The 24,862-nt window shown below is 43.7% G+C and overlaps 1 protein-coding gene across 2 annotated transcripts; it reads left to right on the top strand.

The window, feature by feature from the left end:
• The first annotated feature begins 2,078 nt into the window (after nt 1-2,078).
• Nucleotides 2,079-22,578, top strand: fam207a (family with sequence similarity 207 member A). 2 transcript variants are annotated; one of them, XM_038787606.1, is made up of 4 exons: nt 2,079-2,223; nt 3,347-3,506; nt 8,598-8,663; nt 22,106-22,578. In XM_038787606.1, exons 2-4 carry the CDS (start codon nt 3,424-3,426, stop codon nt 22,227-22,229), a joined length of 273 nt encoding a protein of 90 aa, XP_038643534.1. In that variant the 5' UTR covers nt 2,079-2,223; nt 3,347-3,423; the 3' UTR covers nt 22,230-22,578. The 2 variants fall into 2 exon arrangements, with proteins under 2 accessions (XP_038643534.1, XP_038643529.1); XM_038787601.1 differs by having other exon boundaries at nt 8,595-8,663.
• Nucleotides 22,579-24,862: the final 2,284 nt, after the last annotated feature.

The following is a 24,862-nucleotide window of genomic DNA, read 5'->3' as shown; positions in this document are numbered from 1 at the left end:
CTTTCAACGTTATTGGCGGCCTGATGAATATTCAGGTCAGTTCTAGATTTCCATTTAGAACATATTGTGTACTGGAGGCAGTGACCCCCGAGCACGTTCTTCATTGCTTCAAGTGCATATTGGTATGTGTTGTATAATACTTCGAGGACAGTAGTGGTAAGCCTACTTGTGACAATTGTGTCACAAGTAGGCTTACATTAACACTGCGATGAAGTTATTGTGAAAATCCCCTAGTCACCACCTGTTCGGGTACACAGAGGGAGAATTCAGAGTGTCCAGTTCACCTAACAAGCACGTCATTCGGGACTTGTGTGATGAAACAGGAACAATCGGAGGAAACACACAGAAACATGGGGAGAACGTGCAGACTTCGCACAGGTAGTGACCCAAGCCAGGAATCGAAACCGGGTCCCTGACGCTGTGAAGCAACAGTGCTAACCACTGTGCTGCACTGTTGATCATTCAAATTGTGACTTGAGCTACTTTTACTCTGCAATATTTCGACCTATGACTCAAATTAGGACAGAGATGTACTTGGAGGGTTAAAATTAGTGCTGGGATGGTTTCTATAGTAACACTGAGTGCTAACCACTGTGCTAAACCTGCAGTTAAATTTGAGAGTTAAATCGCAGGACCCAGGATTACCAAGAAATCTTTTCCCCTTTTCAAAAAGGAATTAAGTTACTGACCTGACTTTTGGGACTTGAGTCACTATTGTAGGGTAGGAGAATAAACGATTCAGCCCCTCGAGCTTGATCCATCATTCAGTTAGATCATGGCTGATCTGTATCTTAATTTCATATCTGCCATATTTAATCCTTAACACCATACCTAAAAATCTATTAACCTCAGTTAAGGAATTGTCATTAGACCTTCAGCCTTAACAGCTTTTGGGTGGGAGAGAGCTCCTCTATCTTTAAGAACTGCTTCTTGAACATCACTCCTGAATGGCCTGGCTCTAATTTTAAGGTTCTGCCTCATTGTTTGACAACCTCCCATCAGAGGACATCGTTTCTTCCCTTGTATCCTGCCAAATCCTTTAGATCCCCCTTTAATCCTTTGTGCTCACCAGAATATAAAGCTGATCTTGCAGCCGGTCCTCATAATTTAACTTCTGTTACATCCGGTATTATTCTGGTGAACCTACATTGCACCCCCTGCAAGAGTACCCAAAACGGAATACAGTACTGCAATTGTCCTCTAATCGGTTACTTCGGAGGGCGGCACGGAGGCGCAGTGGTTAGCACCGCTGCCTCACGGCGCCGAGGTCCCAGGTTCGACCCCAGCTCTGGGTCACTGTGTGGAGTTAGCACATTCTCCCCGTGTTTGTGTTGGTTTCGTCCCCACAACCAAAAGATGTGCCAGGTCGATGGTTTGGCCACACTAAAGGGCAGCACGGTAGCATTGTGGATAGCACAAATACTTCACAGCTCCAGGGTCCCAGGTTCAATTCCCGGCTTGGGTCACTGTCTGTGCGGAGTCTGCACATCCTCCCCGTGTGTGCGTGGGTTTCCCCCGGGTACTCCAGTTTCCTCCCACAGTCCAAAGGTGTGCAGGTTAGGTGGATTGGCCATGCTAAATTGCCCTTAGTGTTCAAAATTGCCCTTAGTGTTGGGTGGGGTTACTGGGTTATGGGGATAGGGTAGAGGTGTTGACCTTTGGTAGGATGCTCTTTCCAAGAGCCGGTGCAGACTCGATGGGCCAAATGGCCTCCTTCTGCACTGTAAATTCTATGTAAAAAAAAAATAAAATTTTTAATTGCCCCGTAATTGGAAAAATTGAATTGGGTACTCTTTATAAAATAAAATTTGAAAAAAAACATAATTGGTTACTTCAGGCATATTGAGACTGAAATGTTGGTGGTGGATTTTGTCACTTAGACTGTGGTACTGTAAATAACCAGAAGAACAAACTTATTTACAAAATCTCTTGATTTTATTAAAATGGCTGTGACCAATGGCAAGCTGCAAAAAGATTGCTGCACACTGCACCCTGTCATGACCACCAAGTCATTGTGACTTGATGAACCATGCAGTGCAGTAAATGTTTGATCTGGTCATGGCTATCGGTGTCACTCTTTTATTTCCAGTTGTGCTGCCAATTATTTTAATCATTTGTTTTTGCGCATCTGATGTTACACTGCCTGGTTTTCTTCTGCAGGTGACAAGCTTCAGCTGACCAAGAAAGAGAAACTAAAACAACGCCATGAAACATGGCTTCAGAGTGAGTACCACCCAGTATATCACATCTTTGTCTAATGCTATTGCTTTCAAAGCTGAATTTTACAATGCATGGGGCCACTGTCTGTGTGGAGTTTGCACATTTTCCCCGTATCTACGTAGGTTTCACCCCCACAACCAAAGATGTGCCGGTTAGGTGGATTGGCTACGCAAAATTGCCCCTTAATTGGAAAAAAATAATTGGGTACTCTAAATTTATTTGAAAACATTTTTTGCAATGCACGTCGATCAAAGATAGTTAAATGCAAAAACAAAAGGGATGTACGGAAGCTATATTTTATAAATGAATAGATGTACATCACCTTTTTAGATGTATACCATTCGTGTAGCATGGACCTGTTGAAGATTCCTTACCCAACGGAGGATATGCTACTTTGTTGGAGTGCAATGAAGAATGATGAGTTTGATTCCTAGGATGAGGGGATTGTCCAAATGTGGAGAGATTTAGTAGACTAGGGCGGGTCCCAGCCTCACAATAAGAGTTTTGTTTTTAGGACTGAGATGAGAAATTCCTTCACTCGGAAGGGTTGTGAACCTTTGGAAATCTCTACTGAAGACAACTATGGGTGCTCAGGTGTTGGCTGAACAGACACCTTTGACCCAAGGAGGCCTAGGGATATGAGATATGCAAAAGGCAGAAGATCAGCCATGATCTTGTTGAATGGCAGAGCAGCCTCAAAGGGCCTCCTCCTCTCTCGTAGTGTATTACGTCAGATATACAGCACAGAAACAGGCCATTTGGCCCAACCACTCTGTACTAATGTTTATGTTCCACCCTGTGCAAAACAAAGATAGGGAAAGCACAACATTTTCTGTTTTGCGTAGGCTGTCCAATTTACACAGAATATTTTGAATACTAGAAGTCACTTACACGTTTCCTACCAACTGAGTATGTATGAAATGTAGTAGGGGGAAGTAGCAGACAGTTTCAGCTTCCCAAAACATGGATCCAATGGTTGATGGTATATACTATAGAGTAAATTAGAACATTACCCCCCCCCCCCCCCCCCAAAAAAAAAGCTTGTGGACTTAAATTTGTTCTCCAACAATCTGAAAAGAAATCGACCACCAGAAGGTAGTCTTAAACTCTGGCTTCTATCTTGCAGAAATTGAGCTGATCAAACTAGCGGAACGGAAGAAGAAAGCCCAAGAGAAACGCAGAGCCGTCCCTGTAGTGGGAGACATGCAGCCACTTGCTGATGCACTGCCGGAACTGACAGATTTGCTCAGTGCCAGCAATGTATCTGTGGCTAATAAATCAAAAAGGTACTAACTGACATGATTTAAATACACCGCTGTGCTTGTTCATTATTCCGAGTGTAATATGTCTTTTAAATTCTGTTTTACTCCCTTTTTAAGATGGTTTGTCCATATTGTCTGTGTGTCCTTTTATAATAGACTGTGACATTACCATTAGCTGCCATCACCAACCCATCTATGTTTGTGTATTTGTCACTGGATTACAAGGTAATTAGAAAGCAAGAAGATAAATTATATGAGCAGGTATGGAACACTGGATCTCTGAGGTCTGGATCATGGTTGATGTGATGCTTAATTTCATCTGTGTACCTTGTCCTACAATCCTCACTACCCAAGCAATCCAAATATCCATCAGTATCAATGTTGACATTTTTGATTCTCCCCAAGCAACTTTTGGGGGACTCTGGGGTGGGGGGCAGATTTCCACTGCACCTTTTTGTGAAGAAATGTTTCCTGACGTCGGCCCTGAAAAGCCTAGCTCTAATTTTAAGTTTGCACCCTTGGACTACTCCCACCAGAGGAAATCTTTTTTCTCTATCTACCCGATCAAATCCTTCAGTCATTTTGAACAACCAAATTAGGTTGCCCGTTAATCTTCTTGACTTGAGGAAATAAGCCCATTTGAATGCAGGATCTCCATTTTGGAGAATCTAGAACTTTAAGGCAGAAATTAAAATATTTTTTTCTCTTGAGGGTTGAGAGTCTTTGGAACTCCCTTACCCAAAAAAAGTGGAAAAAAGAGTCTTTGAATATTTTTAGTGCACAGGGAAATAGATTCCTGATAAACAAGGGGGTGAAGATTACTGGGTGGGGTGACAGGCTGTGGTTCCAGTGAGATCAGCAATGATACTGTTGAATGGCAGAGCAGGCTCGAAGGGTTGAGTGAACTACTCTTATTTCGTATGTTCCCAGGATTTTGGCCTTGAGTATTTTACCCTGAAGTCCACTCCATCTATTGATCACTTTTTTTGGATTAAGAATTTCCTGTCTTTCCTTTCTTGCCTTGGCCTATTTCCACAATTGAATTGAATTTTGCAGACTTGAATTTTCCATACTATTTACTCTCCTTCACGGCTGAAAATCCATCATTTCTCATACCTCCAAGGCCAGGAATCAGCTTGTCTCTCTCTTCTGCACTAAAACCTTTTCACCCAGAGGGTGGTGGGAATCTGGAACTCACTGCCTGAAAGGGTGTTGGAGGTGGGAACCCTCCCAGCATTTAAGAAGCATTTAGATGAGCACTGGAAATGCCACAGCGTGCAAGGCTACGGACCGAGTGCTGGAAAATGGGTTCAGAGTAGATAGGTGCTGGATAGCTGGCACAGACACGATGAGCTGAAGGGCCTCTTTTTCCGTGCTGTAAAATTCTATGACTCCCTCCAATACTTGAATATGTCCCGTGTTCAGGAAATTTAGAAGCTTCCAGAAATTTGAGGATGACATCAGGCATGAACAGATTTCGCAGCTGAAAGGTGCGGACCGCTTAAAGTCAGCTAGCGAAAAGCCAGATATCTGAAATAGCCCTAAGTTTGGTAACTCCTTAATACAGCCTGTGGAACGGTTGGTACCTGAGTGATGGTGTGGAAGCTTGACTACTGAAAGCAGAGATTGAAATCCTGTATGTGGGTCTTTGAAGGAGGCCAAATCACTGAGTGTCTTTAAAACAGAGATAGATAGGTTTTTGATCAATAAGGGGATCAGGGGTTATGGGGAGAAGGCAGGAGAATGGGGATGAGAACAATATCAGCCATGATTGAATGGCGAAGCAGACTCGATGGGCCAAGTGGCCTAATTCTGCTCCTATGTCTTATGCTGAAGGCATCGATGAGAAAGCGTTGCTTGGGAGAAGGTTCCAAGGCGTGTTTCTTTGAGAGTGGAGTTTGGAAACACATGTGTGTAAGTCCGAGCTGCAGTGAGACCAGTTGGCTCACAGTGTGACAAGCAGCTGGCGGATTTGATGAGAAACACACAGAAGCTCTACTGGGTGCCATCTGTCACTTGGTTTCAGAGTGTGGTGTGTCTGACCACAGTTGGCCTGTTGGTTTATGTGGACAGTGTACTTCCGAGAGCGTTTAATGGTATATAGAGTTTGTAACTTGTGTTATCCTTTAAAAAAATCTATGTATGTCTGTGACGTTACAGGTGGGGTGAAGGTGGGGTTATTGTTATCAATCTTTCTATGTTTAATAAATATTTTGTTAAAAGTTGATTGGCAGTCCTGTGACTGTTCATCCACATCTATAAACAAAAAAGAAAAGTTGCAATCTATTGAACTAGGGTACTATTCTGGGATCTGACTGTCCAGTGGTAACATCAGCGGGGATCATAAAACTTGACAACCTTGATGTATATGCCTAGCTATATACCAGAGAATGTGGATCCTCATCTTGAGGCGTGCTACATTCTCCCCTCTTCTCAACCCAATTTCTCTGACACATGCAAAGACAAAAAAGTGAAGAACGACTTTGGAAAAAGCAGTGCCCTGGTTTTGGAGATTTATTGTATAAACAACATTGTACAAACGTTATTACTGCGTGACCGAGGCCAAAATACTTCCAGTGAATAAATCTAATTTCATAGAGATTGATTTCTCTTTGGTTATTTTTAGAATTGTTATTAAATAAAATCCAGTTAATCTTTGAGTGTGATGCATTGCTTTTCATCTAGTTTAACTGAAGACATTTATTTTGTATGCATGCAGCCATGGGGTCTCCATGTGCATAATTAGCTGTTTGTAAATCTGTTGGCGAGAACCTCAAGAAAGCAGAAGAGTTTGACATGAAGGTGTGGGTAGTAAATTGGTGCTTGAGATCATGGCCATATTCCTTCTGGAGCAGGATTCTGTTCAGCTTTGTTTGATGAAGAAGCATTCCGAATGTCCTTGTTCTTCCTTCCATATTCTGTGGGGTGATATGGGCTGAGTCACTCCTGAGGGTCTGTCATGTTGTTCTTGCTCCATCTGAACATGGTCTGCAAATAGTAGAGTTGTGTTGTAATGGGCAGACTCTAATGGAAATGTTAAATACTGGTTACAAACATTCCAAGTGTTTTTATATTGTAAGAGATTTTCGCAAAGATTCAAATTTCAGTTGTACTGGAGGAATTCTACTGATTTCCCATCTTAATTTCAAATAGATATATGTTAAAAACTGAAGTGAAATTAAGCTTATAGTCGTAGTAACAGAATTTGTAAATCCTAAATTTTTGGTTTTGGGTTTTAATGGACAGCAGGTCACAAATATGGCTGCCAAGGTGCCGCAAGCCCACATAAATGGTCAAACCAAGCAGATAATCTGTTTATACCAATATGTCGACTTTGACCTGCTACGAGATTACCAGAGAAGGAATGCTCCATGAGAGGGTGGGAATTTTAATAGAGGTTTTCAAAATTCAGGGGTTTAGACACACTAAGATGGAGAAACTGTTTTGCAACTGGAAGGAGGTCAATGGACAGTAAAATGTAATCCAGAGGAGCTAAAAAGGTTTCTGATCTGATACAAGGAGGTGATGTCTTTATTTTGGTGCCGAAGAGGATGGTGGAAGTAAATGGAAGAGTATCGTACTGAAAAGAAACTGATGTATTGCTAAAAAGGAAATATGTGGGCAGCGTGGTGGCGCAGTGGTTAGCACTGCTGCCTCATGGTGTCACGGTGCAAGGTTTGATCCCGGCTCTGGGTCACTGTCCGTGTGGAGGTTGCACATTCTCCCCATGTTTGCGTGGGTTTCGCCCTCACAACCCAAAGATGTGCAGGGTAGGTGGATTGGCCACACTAACTTGCCCCTTAATTGGAAAAAATGAATTGAGTATTCTAAATTTTAAAAAAAAGAAAAGGACCGTAGCACTGTGGTTAGCACAGTTGCCTCACCGCACCAGGGTCCCAGGTTCTATTCCCAGCTTGGGTCACTGTCTGTGTGGAGTCTGCACATTCTCCCCGTGTCTGTGTGGGCTTCCTCCCACAGTCCAAAGATATGCAGGTTAGGTGGAATGGCTGTGCTAAATTGCCCTTAGTGTCCAAAAAGGTATGGTAGGGTGACTGTGTTATGGGGATAGTGTAAAGGTGTGGGCTTAGGACTTCCGGCGGGGGTGGTGTAGGAGGCACTGAAAGTGGTTATTGTGGGAACTCATCTCAACTCGGGCACATAAGGAGAAGACTAAGCGGGCGGAGTTGGACAGGCTGGTAGGTGGAACTTTACAGGTGGACAGGAGGTATGCGGAGTCTCCGGATGACGGGCTTCTGAAGGAGCGTGAGAGATTGCAAATGGAATTTGGGCTTCTGTCCACAGGTAAGACGGAGGGACAACTGAGGAGGGTGAAGGGGGCGGTGTATGAATATGGGGAAAAAACCAGCAGGATGTTGGCGCACCGGCTGAGGAAACTGGAGGCGGCGAGAGAGATTGGCAGATCTCTCTCGCCATGAGTCTCACCCACACAACTCAAATGATGTGTGGGGTAAGTGGATTGGTCATGCAAAATTGCCCCTTAATTGGGGAAAAAAAAATAATTGGATACTCTAAATTTATTTTTAAAATGGTACTGCACCGCATGTCGGAAGTAGACTCAATACTTTCTTTAATAAATTTAGTGTACCCAATTCATTTCTTTCCAATTAAGGGGCAATTTAGTGTGACCAATCCACCAGGCCTACACATCTTTGGGTTGTGGGGGCGAAACCCACGCAGACACGGGGCGAATGTGCAAACTCCACACGGACAGTGACCCAGAGCCGGGATCAAACCTGGCACCTGGGCGCCGTGAGGCAGCAGTGCTAACCCACTGTGCCACCGTGCTGCCCGGTAGATTCAATACTAACTTTTAAGAGGAAATTGGATGAAAGTTGAAGAGTGCAGGATTATAGGGAAAGCGCAGGGACTGGTGTAGTATACGCTCTTTGTTGGTCCAGAAGCGATGAGCTAAGATGGTTTCCTGTGCTGTGTGATTTATGATTATGCATGGGATTTTCATGTTGTTGTAAAGTTTTGCCACGGTTCCAGTCGCAAGACGCATCGGTGCTAAATAAAGCTGCGTAGAAATATCTTGTCTACCAAATACAATTATTGCAGAACTGTTTAACAATTGTTTATTTTATTTTCCAGCAGTTTGAAAAAGAAACCTGAAGCAATACATTACAGTAAGATGCGTCATGCTCAAAAACGGAAACTGATGTAAGTGCCACTGTTCTGTGCCATCAAATCGTTTTCAGTGTTCGAATGTCACCAGTCTTATTTCGGAATGGTTTCTATTGAACCCTTCTGTGTCAGTGAATGCTTATCCTCGTTAACCAGATTTGCCGAAAGTGCTTTATATAGAACGGAGGATCTTCCATTGATGCGATACAGTTTTCAACTTCAAAATTCACGATGTCCTGGTCAAGGAAGTATTTGTGAAACATAATCACTACAGTCAAGACATGTAACTAGTTTGGACACAGCAGGATCCCACCAAAAGCAATGAATCACATATTTCAGTCATGTTGGTTAAGGAATAAACATTGGCTCGGCCACCTGGAGAATTCCAGTCCTCTTCCTTAAATCGTGCCATGGAATCCTTTGCATCCACATAAACAAGTGGAAGGGGCTTTGTTTTAATAGCCTACCCTAAAAACAACACTTCCAATTTAGCACTCCCCCAACACACTGGACTATCAGCCTGGATTTTGTGCTCAATTGTGGAGCAGAGCTTCAACACCTCAACCTCTTGACTGACATAGGAGTGCTGCCAAAGACCAAGGCTGTGTGCTGCCTACACAACTTTCAGTTCATGAATTGTAGTAAAACAAGAATAAATCCAATCTGTGCCGTCTTCTTTGTTTGTGTATTGATCTTTTCTCCTGCCCAGAACATAACTGTGTTTGATTTGGTTTCTCAACGGTGTCTTTATGCTTTCTGAGCACTGAATTTGAATTGAGGAATAAATGAACAGCAGGATTGAAGTTAGTGTTCATGTTGCTCACAAATTGAAGGCTTCTTAATTCAATAAATGTTTCCCTTCTCCAAGGATGCTGTCTAAGCAATTCAGCAGGTTCTTTTGAGTGTTCCATTCTCCCTCTCTCTTAAAATGTGAAAATACAGTGAAAAGATTGTTTGGTTTTGATTCTTCCTCTAAACCATGTAGAATTTGTACTGTCCTTCGATTATTTAATTCATTCCAAACTGTAGCAAAATTGAAGGATTGGCTTCATTTATTTTAAAGGTAAAACTGATTATTTCTTTGATCTTTATTAGTCACATTTTGCCTTTGAAACAAAAAGACCACTTCTTCCTCTTGTATGTTGAATGAGGGCCATCAAAGTGTTTATATCTTTCAAGCTAATCGTCATTGTATTTGTGAGAAATAACTTCATGATCTTGCCAGCTGGAAGCTCTTGTACTCAATGTCATTTGTAAAGATGGAGGATACATTACCTCCTACCTTGTGTATCTAAGAGACTTACTATTTATTGATTTTATTTTCCTTTGTATATAAATTTTTTTACTTCACAGCCAAAAAAGAACCACTTGCAATGATCCCTTAACACTTACTACTCAATTTCCCACTAAACAACAAGTAAGGAAACATACAGCTCTCAGTCCATCTTAAAAATCAGCAGGGCATACAGTAATACTTGCTTTACGGAACGGATTCTGTTTCTAGTTAGACTCTGGCTGAATATCTTCAAATAGCTGCTTCAACTGGGTCGTTTCATAGAATCCCTACAATGCAGAAAGATGCCATTCGGCCCATCGAGTCTGCACCGATCCATGACCCACCCGATCCCTGCAACCCCATAAACCTAACCTTCACTTCCCTGGACACTGAGGGGCAATTTAGGATGGCCAATCCAGATGGCATGGCCTACCCAGTACATCTTTGAACAGTGGGAGGAAGCAGGAGCACCCAGAGGAAACCCACGCAGGCATGGAGAGAAAGTACAAACTCCACACAGACAGTGATCCAAGGCTGTTATTAAACTAATAACTAGTGCTAACCACTGTGCTACCGTGCAGCCTCTTCCTCGGCTTCAGACAAGCCTTCTCTACTTTTAAAATATTATTTAAAATCCTACTGGGAAAGGAAACTGCCTTTACTTGTGGGCTAATAACAAGGGGTACCAGATCGGACTTCACTTAGTATTTCATGATTTTCTTTTCTTTTGTATTAATTGATTGTAAATGAATACACTTTCTTCTGTGAAGCTCTGGGTGATAGTACTGTATCCACTATTTTGAAGGATTTGGCACTACGTTTTCGTACTATTTCAGTGTACAGATTAGCCGTTCCAGATTGTGTGCTTCTGTGTGTGAAAGAAAGATAAAAATCAGAATCTGTGACGGGAAAAATAACTGTAAACAAACTTCTGCCAGAGAAAACTCTGTTCTTCCTTCCTGACTACAAAACAAACTAAGCATAATATTATAGAATATTAAAACAACATTATTCAGTGCTGACCTGTAACGTTTTCACAGTTAACATTCCAGTAGTCAGAGCTGAGTCCTGGAGTGCTGGATTTATGTTTTATTTCATTAATCTCCATTTTATAATCAGATTTTTTTTTTTAGTCAAAGAGCAGATTTAACTAAGTATTTTACTGGTCTTTCATTCTGTTCCATAAATCTGTTCGTCTGCAGGGATTTTCTCGTTTAATCTGCGTTTAATGCTGAATCCATGTTACAGTGTCATCCTCTGCTAGTGCTGTCGCAGTTTAAATGAACTATCCCGCTCACATGTTATCCGCATCATAGAAAGACCAGAGTGTCTCCGCTTTTGTTTGTGTACAATATAATTATTCATTGTGTAAACTGTTTGTGTATCCTATGCTGCCTTCAGGCATCATGAAACTACATCTCTCCAAAGTTCACCAGCAGTTGCAAAGGCTTGGATTTGTCAATTTAGAAACTCCCCTAGGCTGGTTGCTGAATATCACTTTAAAACTTGGAATATTATTATGATCCCAGACCAGACCCCTAACCAGTGGCTAGGATACGGGACCAAAACCTCAATATTTTAGTTTATTTTAAGACTGTGTGGAACGAATGATCTGCTCAAGGAATGACTGCACGGAAAAAATTGGGCTTTGGCATTTCTAAAACTAAACTTTATTATAAATTACAATATTACGGACTTCCGGTGACGGTGGGCGGGAGGCAGCCGCACACTGGAGGGCACCCGCTTGGGAATAGGAATTTTGGAGTTTTAACGCCCGGTCCCGGGGCAACGGAGATTGAAAAGGCTGTAAGAAGGCACAGGGAGGAGAAATGTCCAAGTTTGGGAGAAAAACAACATGAAAAGGGGGGTTAACGGAAGTCCGCAGGGGAGTGAAAAAGTCAGCGCAGGAACTGTAAGGAAAGCGGAGGCTGGAGCACCGGGAAGGCCGCATCACTTACGGTGATGGCTGTGGAACTTGAAAAACAGTTCACAAAACACATGTAAGCAATGAAGAAGGAGATGGAGACAGTTTTGAAAGTGCTGGTGGAGGACTTGATTGCCCCGGTGAGGGCGGCGGTATCAAGCGCAGCAGCGGAGGTGCAAGAGCAAGGCGAGACACTGAAGGAAGTGGAAGAGGCATTATCGCAGTACAGTGATCAACTCACCTCGATGGGGAAGGAGTTGCAGAGGGTGATAGAGACCAACAAGGGTCTGCGAGCCAAAATGGAAGACCTGGAAAACCGATCCAGGCGACAGAATCTGAAGATTGTGGGTCTGCCCGAAGGGGTGGAAGGCCCGAGGCCGACGGAGTATTTTGCCACAATTTTGGCGAAGCTATTGGGGGACAATCCCTCCCGATATGAACTGGATCAGGCTCATTGGTCGTGGAGGTCTATACCAAAGGTGAGTGAGTCGCCAAGAGTAATAACTGTGTTTCCGTAGGTATAGTGTGAAGGAGAAAGTCCTGTGCTGGAGAAAGCAGAAGCGGGTGGTGCAGTGGGCTGGAGCTGGTATACGCATATACCAGGACTTTACGGTGGAGCTGGCGAAGACGTGGGCTGCCTTCAGCCGGGTGAAGAAGGCACTGTATATCAGCAAGGTGCAGTGTGGCATAGAATATCCAGCTAAGTTGAGGGTGACCTACAAATCCAAGGACTTTTATTTTGGGACGGCGGAAGCAGCCGAGAAGTTTGCAAAGGCAGAAGGACTGTGGCAGAATTGAGAAATGGTTGTGTACCGATGTAGCCTCATTAACTTTATTTCTTCACTGTGTATTGGTGTATGTACCAAATGAGGCAACGTTGTATATATTTGGACAGGGGAAGAGATGGGACTTCCACTTGCAGTGATGGTTCTTTGGGACTTGGGTGTGTAAGCAGGGTTGTGTGCTAAAGGGGATTTCCTGGTTTTCCTGGGACTGGGCAAGGGAGAAGGAGAGCCGGGCGGGGGCCTCCACACTGGCCGGTTTAAGCCGGCCAGTGAGCGGGACTGAGGTCGGGGGAGGGGCTGCGTCCATCGGAGCCTGGTAGAACAGGTTTTGGTGAGTCTCGCCGGGGTGAAAAGTTGGGGGAAGGAACCGAGGTTGGGGGAGGAGTTTACAAGAGGAAGTGGAGGGGAAGAGTCTGGGGTGGTGGGGGGGGTGCCTACAATTCATGGGTGTCATTCACAGTGCTCTTTCGGGAATTGGATCACATTGAATATGGGGGAGATGGAGGTTGGGGTGGACTGTATATGTCAATGGTAACCATAGGCGATTCCTGATTCCTATTATTTCATTGGAGGTGGTTCAAAGAAGGTTCACTGGGATGATCCTAGATATGGAGGAATTGTCATCTTCCTTTTTTCCCCCACCTTTGGGAGGGTTTGTTTTATTTGATGCTTATATTGTCAAGTGGGTCGTTGTTTGGAGGGTGGTGGGAGGATGGGATCGTTGTTGTTGATAAGGGGATTTATATTGTACTCATTACCGTTTACTGTTTGTTGGTGGGGTGTAAATTGTGAAGAAAATGTGAAAATGGAAAATAAAAATATATGAAAAAAAATACAATATTACATTTTTAACTTCATACCTGTAAAAGAACAGCTTACAATTACCCCTTAACACTGAAAAGTAACATACAACTTTCAATCCATCTTAAAAATCAGCGGGGCAAAGAGTAACATTGCTTTACAGGACAGATTTTGGCTGTCGTTCGAATCCCTTCAGACTCTGGCTGAATATCTTCAAATAGTTGCTTCAACTGGATTGTTTCAGCCATTAGAACATTGAATGAGATAGAACATAGAAACTCTACAGTGCCTAAGGAGGCCTTTTGGCCTATCGAGTCTGCACTGACCCTCTAAAAGAGCACCCTACTTCGGCCCAATCCCCTGTAACCTACACATCTTTGGACACTAAGGGCAATTTAGTATGGCCAATCCACCTAACCACATCTTTGGACTGTGGGAGGAAACCGGAGCACAGAGGAAATCCACGCAGACATGAAGAGAAAGTGAAGACTCCACGCAGACTCTTTCAGTCTTCTCCTTGTCTTCAGACAAGAGTTCTCTGCATTACTCATTTTTTTATCAAACTATCCTACTGGGAAAAAAAACTGCCTTTCCTTGTGGTCTAAAACCAAGGGTTGCTAGATCAGACTTCAGTTCCAAGAGCCTTTCTCTCTCCACAGCTTTCTCCAAAATTACCCCTCTCCACAGCTTCTCAAAACAGCCTTCCGTGGCTCCACCCCGCAATGATCTCATCTCCCCAAGTAATAAACAAATTAACTTTCCAGGGGCTAAAAGCACATTTACTCCCAAGGGACTTCTCCAGGAAACCCACTATGCATTCGTCCAGATTGAAAAACTAATTCCTTCCTCAATTTCACCAGCTGGCTACTAAAACTACCCCGAGCCCGCAGAACAGAATTAAAACAAAAACATGACCATTGCAGCCAAACACATTCTAACCCCAGACTTTTAACCCATCAAGTGTCCAATACATTTATAATCTAATTTTCCTAAAATCTTCCAATCGTCGCAATACCACAGAGAATCTGTGAAATAAAGGCTTGCTGTTGGATATTTGGCATTGCTTCAGGAATAGCCTGGGTGGCACAACTATTAATTCCCAGAGGACGAACTAAAAAGTGGCACAGACCCACTGAAGGCAGACAATCACTTTCCATCCCAAAACTCATTTGTGCCAGATATACGACCATAGGAACAGGAGTAGGCAGTTCAGCCGTGTGCTCCGCCTTTCAATCGGATCATTCCTCGCATCCACTTTACTTCCCTTTCCCCGTAACCCTTGATTTCCTTCCTGATCAAGAATCTAGTTATCTCAGCCTTGCACAAGGACTCTGCCCTCACAGCTCTCTGTGGCAAGGAATTCCAAAGACACTCATCCTTCAGAGAAGAAATTCCTCCTCATCTCAGTCTTAAATTGGCACACCTTTATTCTGAGACTATGCCTTCTGGTCTCGGCAATTACCCTGTCAATCCCTTAAGAATCCTATATGTTTTGGATCACCTCTCATTCTTCTAAATTCCGATGAGTGGAGTCCCAACCTGTTCTACCTTTCCTCATAAGACAATCCCTCCATATCTAGGATCATCCTAGTGCACCTTCTTTGAACCACCTCCAACGAAATAATAGCTTCCCTTAAATAAGGGGACCAAAACTGCTCACGGTACTCCAGATGTGGACTCACCCCAGTACCTTGTACAGTTGCAGCAAGACTTCCCTATTCTAATACTCTAACTTGCTTTAAGGGCCAGCATTTCGTTAGCCTTCCTGCTGCACCTGTGTGCTAGCTTTGTGGTTTCATGTGCAAGTATCCCCAAGTGCCTTTGTGTTTCAGTTTCCTGCAGTTTTTCTCCATTTAAATATTACTCTGTTTTTCTGTTCTCCCTTCCAAAATGAACAACGTCACATTTTCCTGCATTCAACTCCATTTGCCGACATTTTGCTCACTTAACTTATCAGTATCTCTTTGCAAACTGTTTGGATCCCTCTCGCAATTTTCCACCTGTTTTTGTGTCATCTGCAAATCTGGTGACAGTACATTTGCTTCCTTCCTCCGAGTCATTAATATATATTGTAAACTGTTGCGAACCCAGCACTGATCCCTGTGGAACCCCACTGGTTGCAGGTCACCAAACTGAAAAACACTCCCTTATCACTGTTTCCTGCCCATTAGCCAATTCTCTATCCAAGCCAATATACTACCTCCAACACCATGGGCTCTTATCTTGACATAGCCTTTTGTGAGGTACCTTCTTGAATTTCCTTCTGGAAGTCTAAATGCAACACATCTACTGGTTCTCCTCTATCCACTCTGATTGAGACTTCCTGGAAAACACTTGATAAATTAGTCAGATGCTATTTCTCTTTCATGAAGCCATGCAGAACTCTGCTTGATTAGATTATGATTTTCCAAATATTCTGCTAGTTCTTCCCTAATTTTGCTATTTCTTCCCTAATAATTGATGTTGGGCTAATCAGCCTTTAGTTACCTGCTTTTTGCCTCCCTCCCTTTTTTAAAAATAAATTTAGAGTACCCAATTATTTTTTTTTTCAATTAAGGGGCAATTTAGCGTGGCCAATCCACCTACCCTGCATATCTTTGGGTTGTGGGGGTGGAACCCGCACAGACATGGGGAGAACGTGCAAACTCCACACGGACAGTGATCCGGGGCCGGGATTCGAACCCGGGTCCTCAACGGCGCAGTCCCAGTGCTATCCACTGCGCCACATGCCGCCCGCCTCCCTCCCTTTTTAATTAGAGGTGTCACATTGGCAGTTTTCCAATTCTCTGTTACTTTTCCAGAATTAAAAGATTTTTGGAAAGTTTTAGCATCCTAGGATTTCTCATGTCCTGCCAGAAACCAGATATAGCAAACTTTAAATTAAGGTTTTCAATAAGGTGCTAAAACTGAAATTGTGTCATAGGTTTCAGTGCATGTTTCTTAAACACAAAAGGTAACACTTACTGCCACAATTGATGATAGTTGGTTGGTGCTTTGGAATGTGTTACTGTTCTGAGCTCAGTACCTATTTCCTTCTTTCCCTCTGACGATCCACATGTCAATCATATAAAAATTTAAAAGCAACATTATATTAGAAGTTAATGGTTTATCCCTTATGTACAATTTGAGTTTTGCCCTTAGCGAGCAGTTTTCCCATTGTGATAATCATCCTAGCTCCTTACTTGGTTATCTTATCAATAGTTTCTCTCCGGGTTGAATAGCAATTATATGGAAAAAGAAAAACCATAAATTATAAATTGGGTTTTTGTTTCTGTATCATTGGTGCCAATTAAAGATGACGTATGATGTTTTTAGCAGAAATGACTCTCTTCCCACACTGTTCTCTGAAACTTTAGCAATCTGTGTGCATTGCACACTGTTTCTCATTACTCATCCAGAAATTGACCATTGCAGCAGAGTCGGCCAAGATCATTAGTACTCTGCTAAACAGGCAAAGACTAATGGTTAATATTGATACAATATGAAATGTTTCCACAGTCCACGAGGACCAAAGGCTGCTCTCCCCTTTTGAGAGAGAACTGACTGGTGATGATTTGATTTGATTGATTGTCACATATTCCGAAGTACAGTGAAAAGTATTTTTCTGCGGCCGAGGAACGTACATGATAGATACCAGAATAATCAACAGAGAACATTGACAAATGGTACATCGACAAAACAATGATTGGTTACAGTGCGGAACAAGGGACCAAAACAAGGCAAATACATGAGCAAGAGCAGCGTTGGGCGTCGTGAATAGTGTTCTTACAGGGAACAGATTAGTCCGAGGAGGAGCCGTTGAGGAGTCTTGTAGCTGTGGGGAAGAAGCTGTTCCTATGTCTTGATGTGCGAGTCTTCAGACTTCTGTACCGTCTGCCTGATGAAAGGGTCTGGAAGAAGGCAATGTCTGGGTGGGAGTGGTCTCTGATAATGCTGTCTGCCTTCCTGAGGCAACGGGAGGTGTATACAGAATCAGTGTGGGGGTGGCAAGTTTGTGTGATGCGTTGGGCTGAGTTCACCACATTCTGAGTTTCTTGCGATCTTGGACCGAGCCGGTGCCATACCAGGCTGTGATGCAGCTGGATAAGATGCTCTCTATCGCACATCTGTAGAAGTTTGTGAGAGTCGATGCAGATGTGCCAAATTTATTTAGCTTCCGTAGGATTTAACCTGCACTGTAAATTCTATGTTCAATGTAACCTGAGAGCCACTACACCTCAGGCGAGGGACAAGGTTGAAAAGGTGGGACCTTCGTGGATAACCTCAGCCGGTACTGGAATTGAACCTGTGCTGTTGGCATCGCTCCGCATTCCAAACCAGCTGTTCAACCAAATGCCATCCCCCATACTATACACAACAATGACCACAATATATAGAGAAATAGAAATCAATGCTAATACAACATGACTTCAGAACAGTCTAGTTAACTTTTTACAGCAGGAAATATCTGGTGATATTATAACCAACCTTCCTGGTCTGGGCAATTAGCATGGCCTGAAGGCTGTCAGTCAGCCCTCTGGGTGGGCCTTTGCACTGGGAATGGAGATGTGAAGAGTGCGGCAGTCTGAAGGACCCACGGTTTGAAGAGCAAGAGAGGCATCAAACAAAAAGAACAGATCAGCCATCCCCATAGGTCTAATCACTGCTGCAGGACAGCTGAAGAAATCTCTGGGCTGCAGGTGGCCTTCCGCTCCCTCTGTTTAGCACCCTGTGACCACAGAGGAAAGTGAGATGATTGCTGCAGTATTGACCTGTTTAATTCTCAGACTCAGCCAGGCTCTACCAGGATATCTCAGGGCAATGTAAGGGTATTTTGAGTTCTGACCATGCTCCAGGTACTGCAAAAAATGGATTTTCCATGGAATCCATAGAATCCTTACAGTGCAGAAGGAAGCCATTCAGACCATCGAGTCTTCACCGACCTTACGAAAGAGCACTCTTAGCACAGTGGTTAGCACTGCTGCCTCACAGCGCCTGGGGCCCAGGTTCAATTCCCGGCTTGGGTCACTATCTGTGCGGAATCGGCACGTTATCCCTGTTCTGTTTGGGTTTTCTCCGGTTTCCACCCACAAGACGTGCTGTTAGGTAATTTGGGCATTCTGAATTCTCCTTCCGTATACCCGAACAGGCACCGGAGTGTGGCAACTAGGGGCTTTTCACAGTAACTTCATTGCAGTGTTAATATAAGCCTACTTCTGACAATACAGATTATTATTATTATAGACTCTGAAGATGAATACATTGATGAATCCTATGAAGACTATGCAGACAGTGAAGTCAGCAGAGGTCTGGATAATGAGCCGGAGCTGGGCGAATATGAATCGCTAGTAAAGCTGATTCATGGGAGAGATGGCACACTCAGTGAGGGAGCCGGTGCAGCGCTACGTCTGTGGTTTGGAGGGAATGACGAGGTGATCACAAGGGATGCCCAACCTGTGCCGGACCTCGAGCAGTGCGAATACTCTGAGATGGTGCACGTAGAAATGGACAGCAAGATTGCACCCGCAGACACAGTGATGAAACTGATGTAACTCTGAACCAACTGAACGTAGAAAATATTGTAACAATTCTGGAGAAACTAGCTCCAGAAGCATACGGATAACCATCAAAGTCTCATGACGAAGTTCTGGTAGTGGATTTCCCCAAACATGAGGCCATTCCACGCAGTGGGTGTTCGAAGAGCAAATGACAACATCCGTACGCAGTTATGTGGCGGTGAGTGATACATGCTTCATAATCCATGATGGGGATAAACCATGGCCTGCATCCGTATGTAATACCACAACGACAGTTAATACTGAATCTGGATGCAGTTCCACGGTATTGGATGATACGTATATACTATCACATGGTGATGATGGTTCCCACATTAAAAAGTGGAGGTGTGCATAGTGATATCGAGTGATGAGGAGCCATCACTTGGGGCTCGAGGGCAAGCTGAAGGTGCAGCACCCAGTGCTAAGGATGCTAATCCTACCCAGATACCGGAATGTGAGGCAATCCAGACACCAGATTGTAATCCATCCCCGATGCCAGAGGATGGGGCTCTGCAGCTGGTCGCTGAAGGTGCTGACTTAACTACCACCGCACAGTCCCTCGGAAGCATGCCAACATGAGACATCTCTGCAGACGACCCACAACACACTGATTCCATGGCGCAGGCCAGCGACAAGATGGGTGCTATCAGAGCCAAACCAAAGACGAAAAGCAATCAAAAGATAGCTCGCAAAAAAGATAAAAGGAGCAGTCACAAATTGGCACAAAAAAGAGAAGAGAAGGAGAGTGGGGGATACTGTGAGTCCCACCGAGGACACCAAGAAAGGAGACATTGACAATGTGACTACAGGCCGGGGACCAAACCAAAGAGCAGCAGCAGAGAGCATTGAAAGAGCACATAGCAACACAGCAGCCAACAGCAGTGAGCAAAGAAGCTGAAGACACCAGGATGGCTGACATTAATACCAGGTGCCAAGGAGTATCGCCTAAAAAGGCTAAACCGTAAAAGACCGCCACGGAAACCAGTCTTCAAAAAAGCTGACGAGCCCAGACGACCAGCGGACACTGTGCGAGAGAAACAATGAGCTGTGCACAAGGGACAGACACCTAGCAGGCATATCATACCCATGGACGCATTAGTTAAATCTATTTATACATAAACCACATATGTAAAGTGAAGATATTGATCATGTTGGTATATAATGATCAACATCTCCAATGGAAGGGGGATGTGGTGATGTGCCTGTGAATAATATTGCATACACAGCAATGCGACCTCCCACCAGCAGGTGGTGTCAGACATCAGTCATGTGACTTCCGGCAGTTGGTAGGAAGGCGTACACGAGGACAATCTCACATCGGATAGTTCCAGAGCAACGTAGTCTGTGTAGCTTTCTGGATGTTATCCTTCCACATCATAACTAATCAATCATCATTCTGAGTAAGTCAGCAACAGTTCTGCATGAATCATTGCAAGGACAAGACATTATCCCGGCTTTAACTTCATAAAACATCCCAAGGTACTTCACAGGAGTGTTACAAAGAAAAATTGACACTGAGGCACATGAGACAATTTTTGGGGACGTAACCAAATACTTGGTCAAAGAAAGAGACTTTCAAAGAGCATTTTAAAGGAGGAAAGAGGTGGAGAAGCGAGAGGTTTATGGAGGGAATTCCAGAGCATGGGCCCTTGATTTAAGGCATGGCCATCAATGATGAAAATTGAGGGCTGGGGCTGCTCGAGGACAAAATTCGAGCAGTGCTGAGGCAGTAGAGGAATAAAATTATTGTTTGCTTTTGGCAGTTGTGCCAACCCTTTCTTTTTTTTTTAAATTTAGAATATCCAATTCATTTTTTCCAATTAAGGGGCAATTTAACGTGGCCAATCCACCTAACCTGCGCATCTTTGGGTGTGGGGGTGAAACCCACGCAAACACGGGGAGAATGTGCAAACTCCACACGGACAGTGACCGAGGGCCGGGATTCGAACCCGGGTCCTCAGCGCCGTAGGCAGCAATGCTAACCACTGTGCCACAGTGCCGCCCATGCCAACCCTTTCTAATGCAGTTGGTGAAACCTGCAACCACTCAAGTGCTGCATTTCTCCCTTCCCAATCCAGTCACATAGGCTACTACACAATAGAGGGGAGTAGCCTTGCAAGGCTTGATTGAGAGACTGACATGGTAAATTCAGGGTTTCAGTTTATCAGCAACACAAGTTGTGGATATCCTCCAATTAGAGATTGTAATCAAGTAGGTGAAACAAAAAAATAATCTGAAAATTAGCTGCATATTTTGTAGGAAATAGGTGTTGCACAAACCAATTCATCAGCTTTTTATCTACCCAAAAGTAATTGTACTGGCATCAGTGGGAGCAGCTGATAGGAAAAATCTTTGATTTGTTGCGTGCTGGTGGACTGCAAATTGGTGACCATCAGATATAATGTAATTACTTCTTATCTGATTTTGTAAGTATGAAGGAGAAATTTCTTTTTTTTTTTAAATAATTTTTATTGAAAGAGTTTTTCCATACAAACATTTACCCCTACTAATTTTTAAATTATTTACAACACAATCCCTCTAGGCAAATGTCCCTCCCTCGCCCGCCCTCTCGCGCGCACCAGTCCCCCCCCCCCCCAGGCAACCTTAACAAACAAGGCAGCCTACAGTTTCAGACATGAGCAGCGAGCAGACTTGCCCGCGTTACAGTCGTGCATGTCCCCCCACGACCCTTGCTGCCCCCCCCTCCCCTCCCCCCCCTCCCCTCCCCTCCCCCCCCCCCTCCCCTCCCCTCCCCCCCTCCCTCCCCCCCCCCCCCCTCCCTCCCTCCCCCCTCCCCCCCCCCGGGTTATGAAGGAGAAATTTCTGATGCTTGGTCTGGAGGTTTTATCATTATCAGTATGTAGAGAGCTTGCGGTTTTAAGAATTACTTTGTTAACAACGGTGGTGTTGGCCATTTCCTGATCATGTCACAATCAGAACTGAGGATGTCTGACAAGTCAAAATTGCAGTGAAAGTCATTATGCTGTGAAGCAGTTTGTTTACCATTTTTGAATTGTATTTCCTTTGCCTGTTAATGGTAGCTGATTTATTCTTGCGTATGGGCCATGTGGGTTTATGTTTACTGTTAACTTGATGTCCTTTAGACATTCCCTCAGCATACATACTGATCATGTATTTGTTTGATTGCATTTCAGAGAGGACGAGGTAGCCAGATTCAAGGCTACGATTCACAATGCCGCATTTAAGGCAAACCCTCTTGCACTGGTCGGTGAGCAACTTCTCAAGCGAATGAGGCAAGAAGATGAGGATCTGAAGTAAGGCCTGAAATTACACCACAGGCCAATCGGCAAAACAGCAACATTTTTCACCAGTGATCATTTGAACGCTCAGGAAATGCTGAACCAATATGAGTTTTCTGTTCTGGCCAGATTTCTGCAGAAAACACTGACAATCCATCTTACAGCCCGCTATCCCTTTGGCAAAGCTGAACTTTCTCACACTGGCCAGCTAATGGCAACCTACAATAGGGCAGGTTCACTCATCAGATAAAAGAGACATTCAGGGCAGACAAGTCAGAGAAAACTCTTATGTACTCCCAAGAATTATTTTAGCATATTACAGAATAGCTTTGTTATAATATGATGTAATAAAGTTTGGTTGAATCCCACTGCTTCTTGCTTGTTTCCCAATTGACTATTTCCGCATTTATCGTTTTCTGATTTCTGTGTTTCACAAAAACTCATTATCTGGTCACATGGATTTACAGAGCTGATGCTGCCGATATTCTTCCAGTGGTCCTACTGAAAATCTACTCGTGCTGAGGTACTTTTCTTTTCATCTTTTTACATTGGCACCTAAACTGCTGCCCACCTGTGAGGCACCTTAACCGCTGCTCACCTGTGAGGCAGACTTTAATGCAGTGTGGCTTATTCAAGTGCTAGCCTATAGTTTAAGCAAAATAATGCTCAGACTGTTTCTGTTTTGTTATATTAGAGGAATTCAGACATCTAACTAAACCACTCCTGCTACCATGATGGTCATACAATTAACTTTAAATTAAACTCAAATTAATTTATGAGACGTGAGCATTGCTGGCTGTCCCAGCATTTATAGCTTGCCCCTCACTGCCCTCCATTTCAGAGGGCATTTGCGAGTCAACCATATTGCTGTGGATCTGGAGTCACTTGTAGTCCAGACTGGATAAGTATTACAGATTTTTTAAGATAAATCTTGAGTACCCAACATTTGTTTTCCAATTAAGGGGCAATTTAGCGTGGCCAACCCACCTAGTCTGCACATCTTTGGGTTGTGGGAGCGAAACCCACGCAAACCTGGAGAGAATGTGCAAACTCCACACGGACAGTAACCCAGAGCCGGAATCGAACCTGGGACCTCGGTGCCGTGAGGCAGCTGTACTAACCACTGCGTCACCATGATGCTCTTTGACAGATTTTCTCTCCTCCAGTGAATCAGATGGGTTTTTGCAACCATTGACAATAGATTTTCAATTCCAGCTCAGTTGGCTGGAAGGCTGGTTCGTGATGTGAAGCGGCGCCAACAGCACGGGTTTAATTCCCGTACCGCCAAGATCATTCATGATGGCCCTTCTCAACTTTGCCCTTCGCGTAAGATGTTGTGGCCCTCAGGCTACATCACCACCAGTCAGCGCTCTCTCAAAAGGAGAGAGCAGGCTATGGTCCTCTGGAACTGTGGCAACATTTACATTTACTCCCTATCTCTTTTGGGAAGGTGAAAGAGATTGGAGTATAAGAATAAGCAAGTATTGTTGCAATTGTACAGGACTTTGGTGAAACTGCACCGCACCTGAAGTATTATTCACCATTTTGGTCTCCATATTTAAGGAAGGAAATGCTTGAATTTGAGACAAAGGTTCACTAGATCTGTTCCTGGTTTGAGGGTGTTGTCTAATAATAAGAGATAGAATAAATTGGGCCTATACTCTGGAGTTAATAAAAATAAGCGGTGAGCTCGATGAATCATAAATGTTTCTGAAGGAGCTTCACCCAGTGGACACTGGTTGTTTGCAATACCGACATGAACCACATTTTCACGCAGCCAGTGGTTAGGATCTGCAATGTGTTATCTATAGTCTGGTGGAGTCAGGTTCAATTGAGGCATTTAAGAGGGTAACTGGATTGTTAGCGGAAAATGAAGAATGTGCAGGACTATGAAGTGAAAGTGGTTGGGGGGTGGGCCAGTTTGGCAGCATTGGGTGAATTGCTCTTTAAGCGAGCCAGTGCAGATACGATGGGCCGAATGGCTGCCTCCTGGGCTGTAAACATTCTGTGATTCTCTGATTTAGTTTTGAGTGTCTTCCCATGGGTTGTGACAGGAAGCATAATTCATTCAAAACCATTGTCATGCAAGTATGCTTTGCATCTCTGGAGTAACTTCTGCCTGACAACAGTAAATACCACAAAATTCAAGTTTGGTAGAGAAAGTGAGAGAGACAATCAGGGTAATTGGAACCCATCTTGAAACTAGTTGGATCGCTTGACCTCCCTTTTACACCCATCTGATTTTGTTTGCTTTCGAAATCAATGGAAAGTAAAATTGCCCGTGGTATAGAACGGATTGTCAGTCCAATCCAAATCCTTCAGTATTACTTCATGTGGTAGTGATTAAAAATTATGCCCAAGAGTGAAGGGGAGTGGTCAGATAGAAAAGGGTTATTCCATAATTCTTCCATCTGAACCAGTTGTATCTGAAATAGAGCTGTATGTACCTACATGTTGTATCTGTAAAATCTCAGATACTTCGACCAGTGTATTAATCAAAGGTTTTACCCAGGTGCCCTTACTTGCGAGGTGAATCAACGACAAAACGGGTTCAAGATTTAACGCGATTCTATTCACAATTCTTTCATTCAACAAAGTATGGTTTAGACTCACAGCTGAGCTCTAGGTATTACCTGCACTTAGTGATGGAAG

The sequence above is a fragment of the Scyliorhinus canicula genome, chromosome 2 (genome assembly GCF_902713615.1).
Source record: "Scyliorhinus canicula chromosome 2, sScyCan1.1, whole genome shotgun sequence".
NCBI classification, from domain to species: domain Eukaryota; kingdom Metazoa; phylum Chordata; class Chondrichthyes; order Carcharhiniformes; family Scyliorhinidae; genus Scyliorhinus; species Scyliorhinus canicula.
Note: the sequence above shows the minus strand (reverse complement) of the source record. Positions and strands in the feature narration are given on the sequence as shown.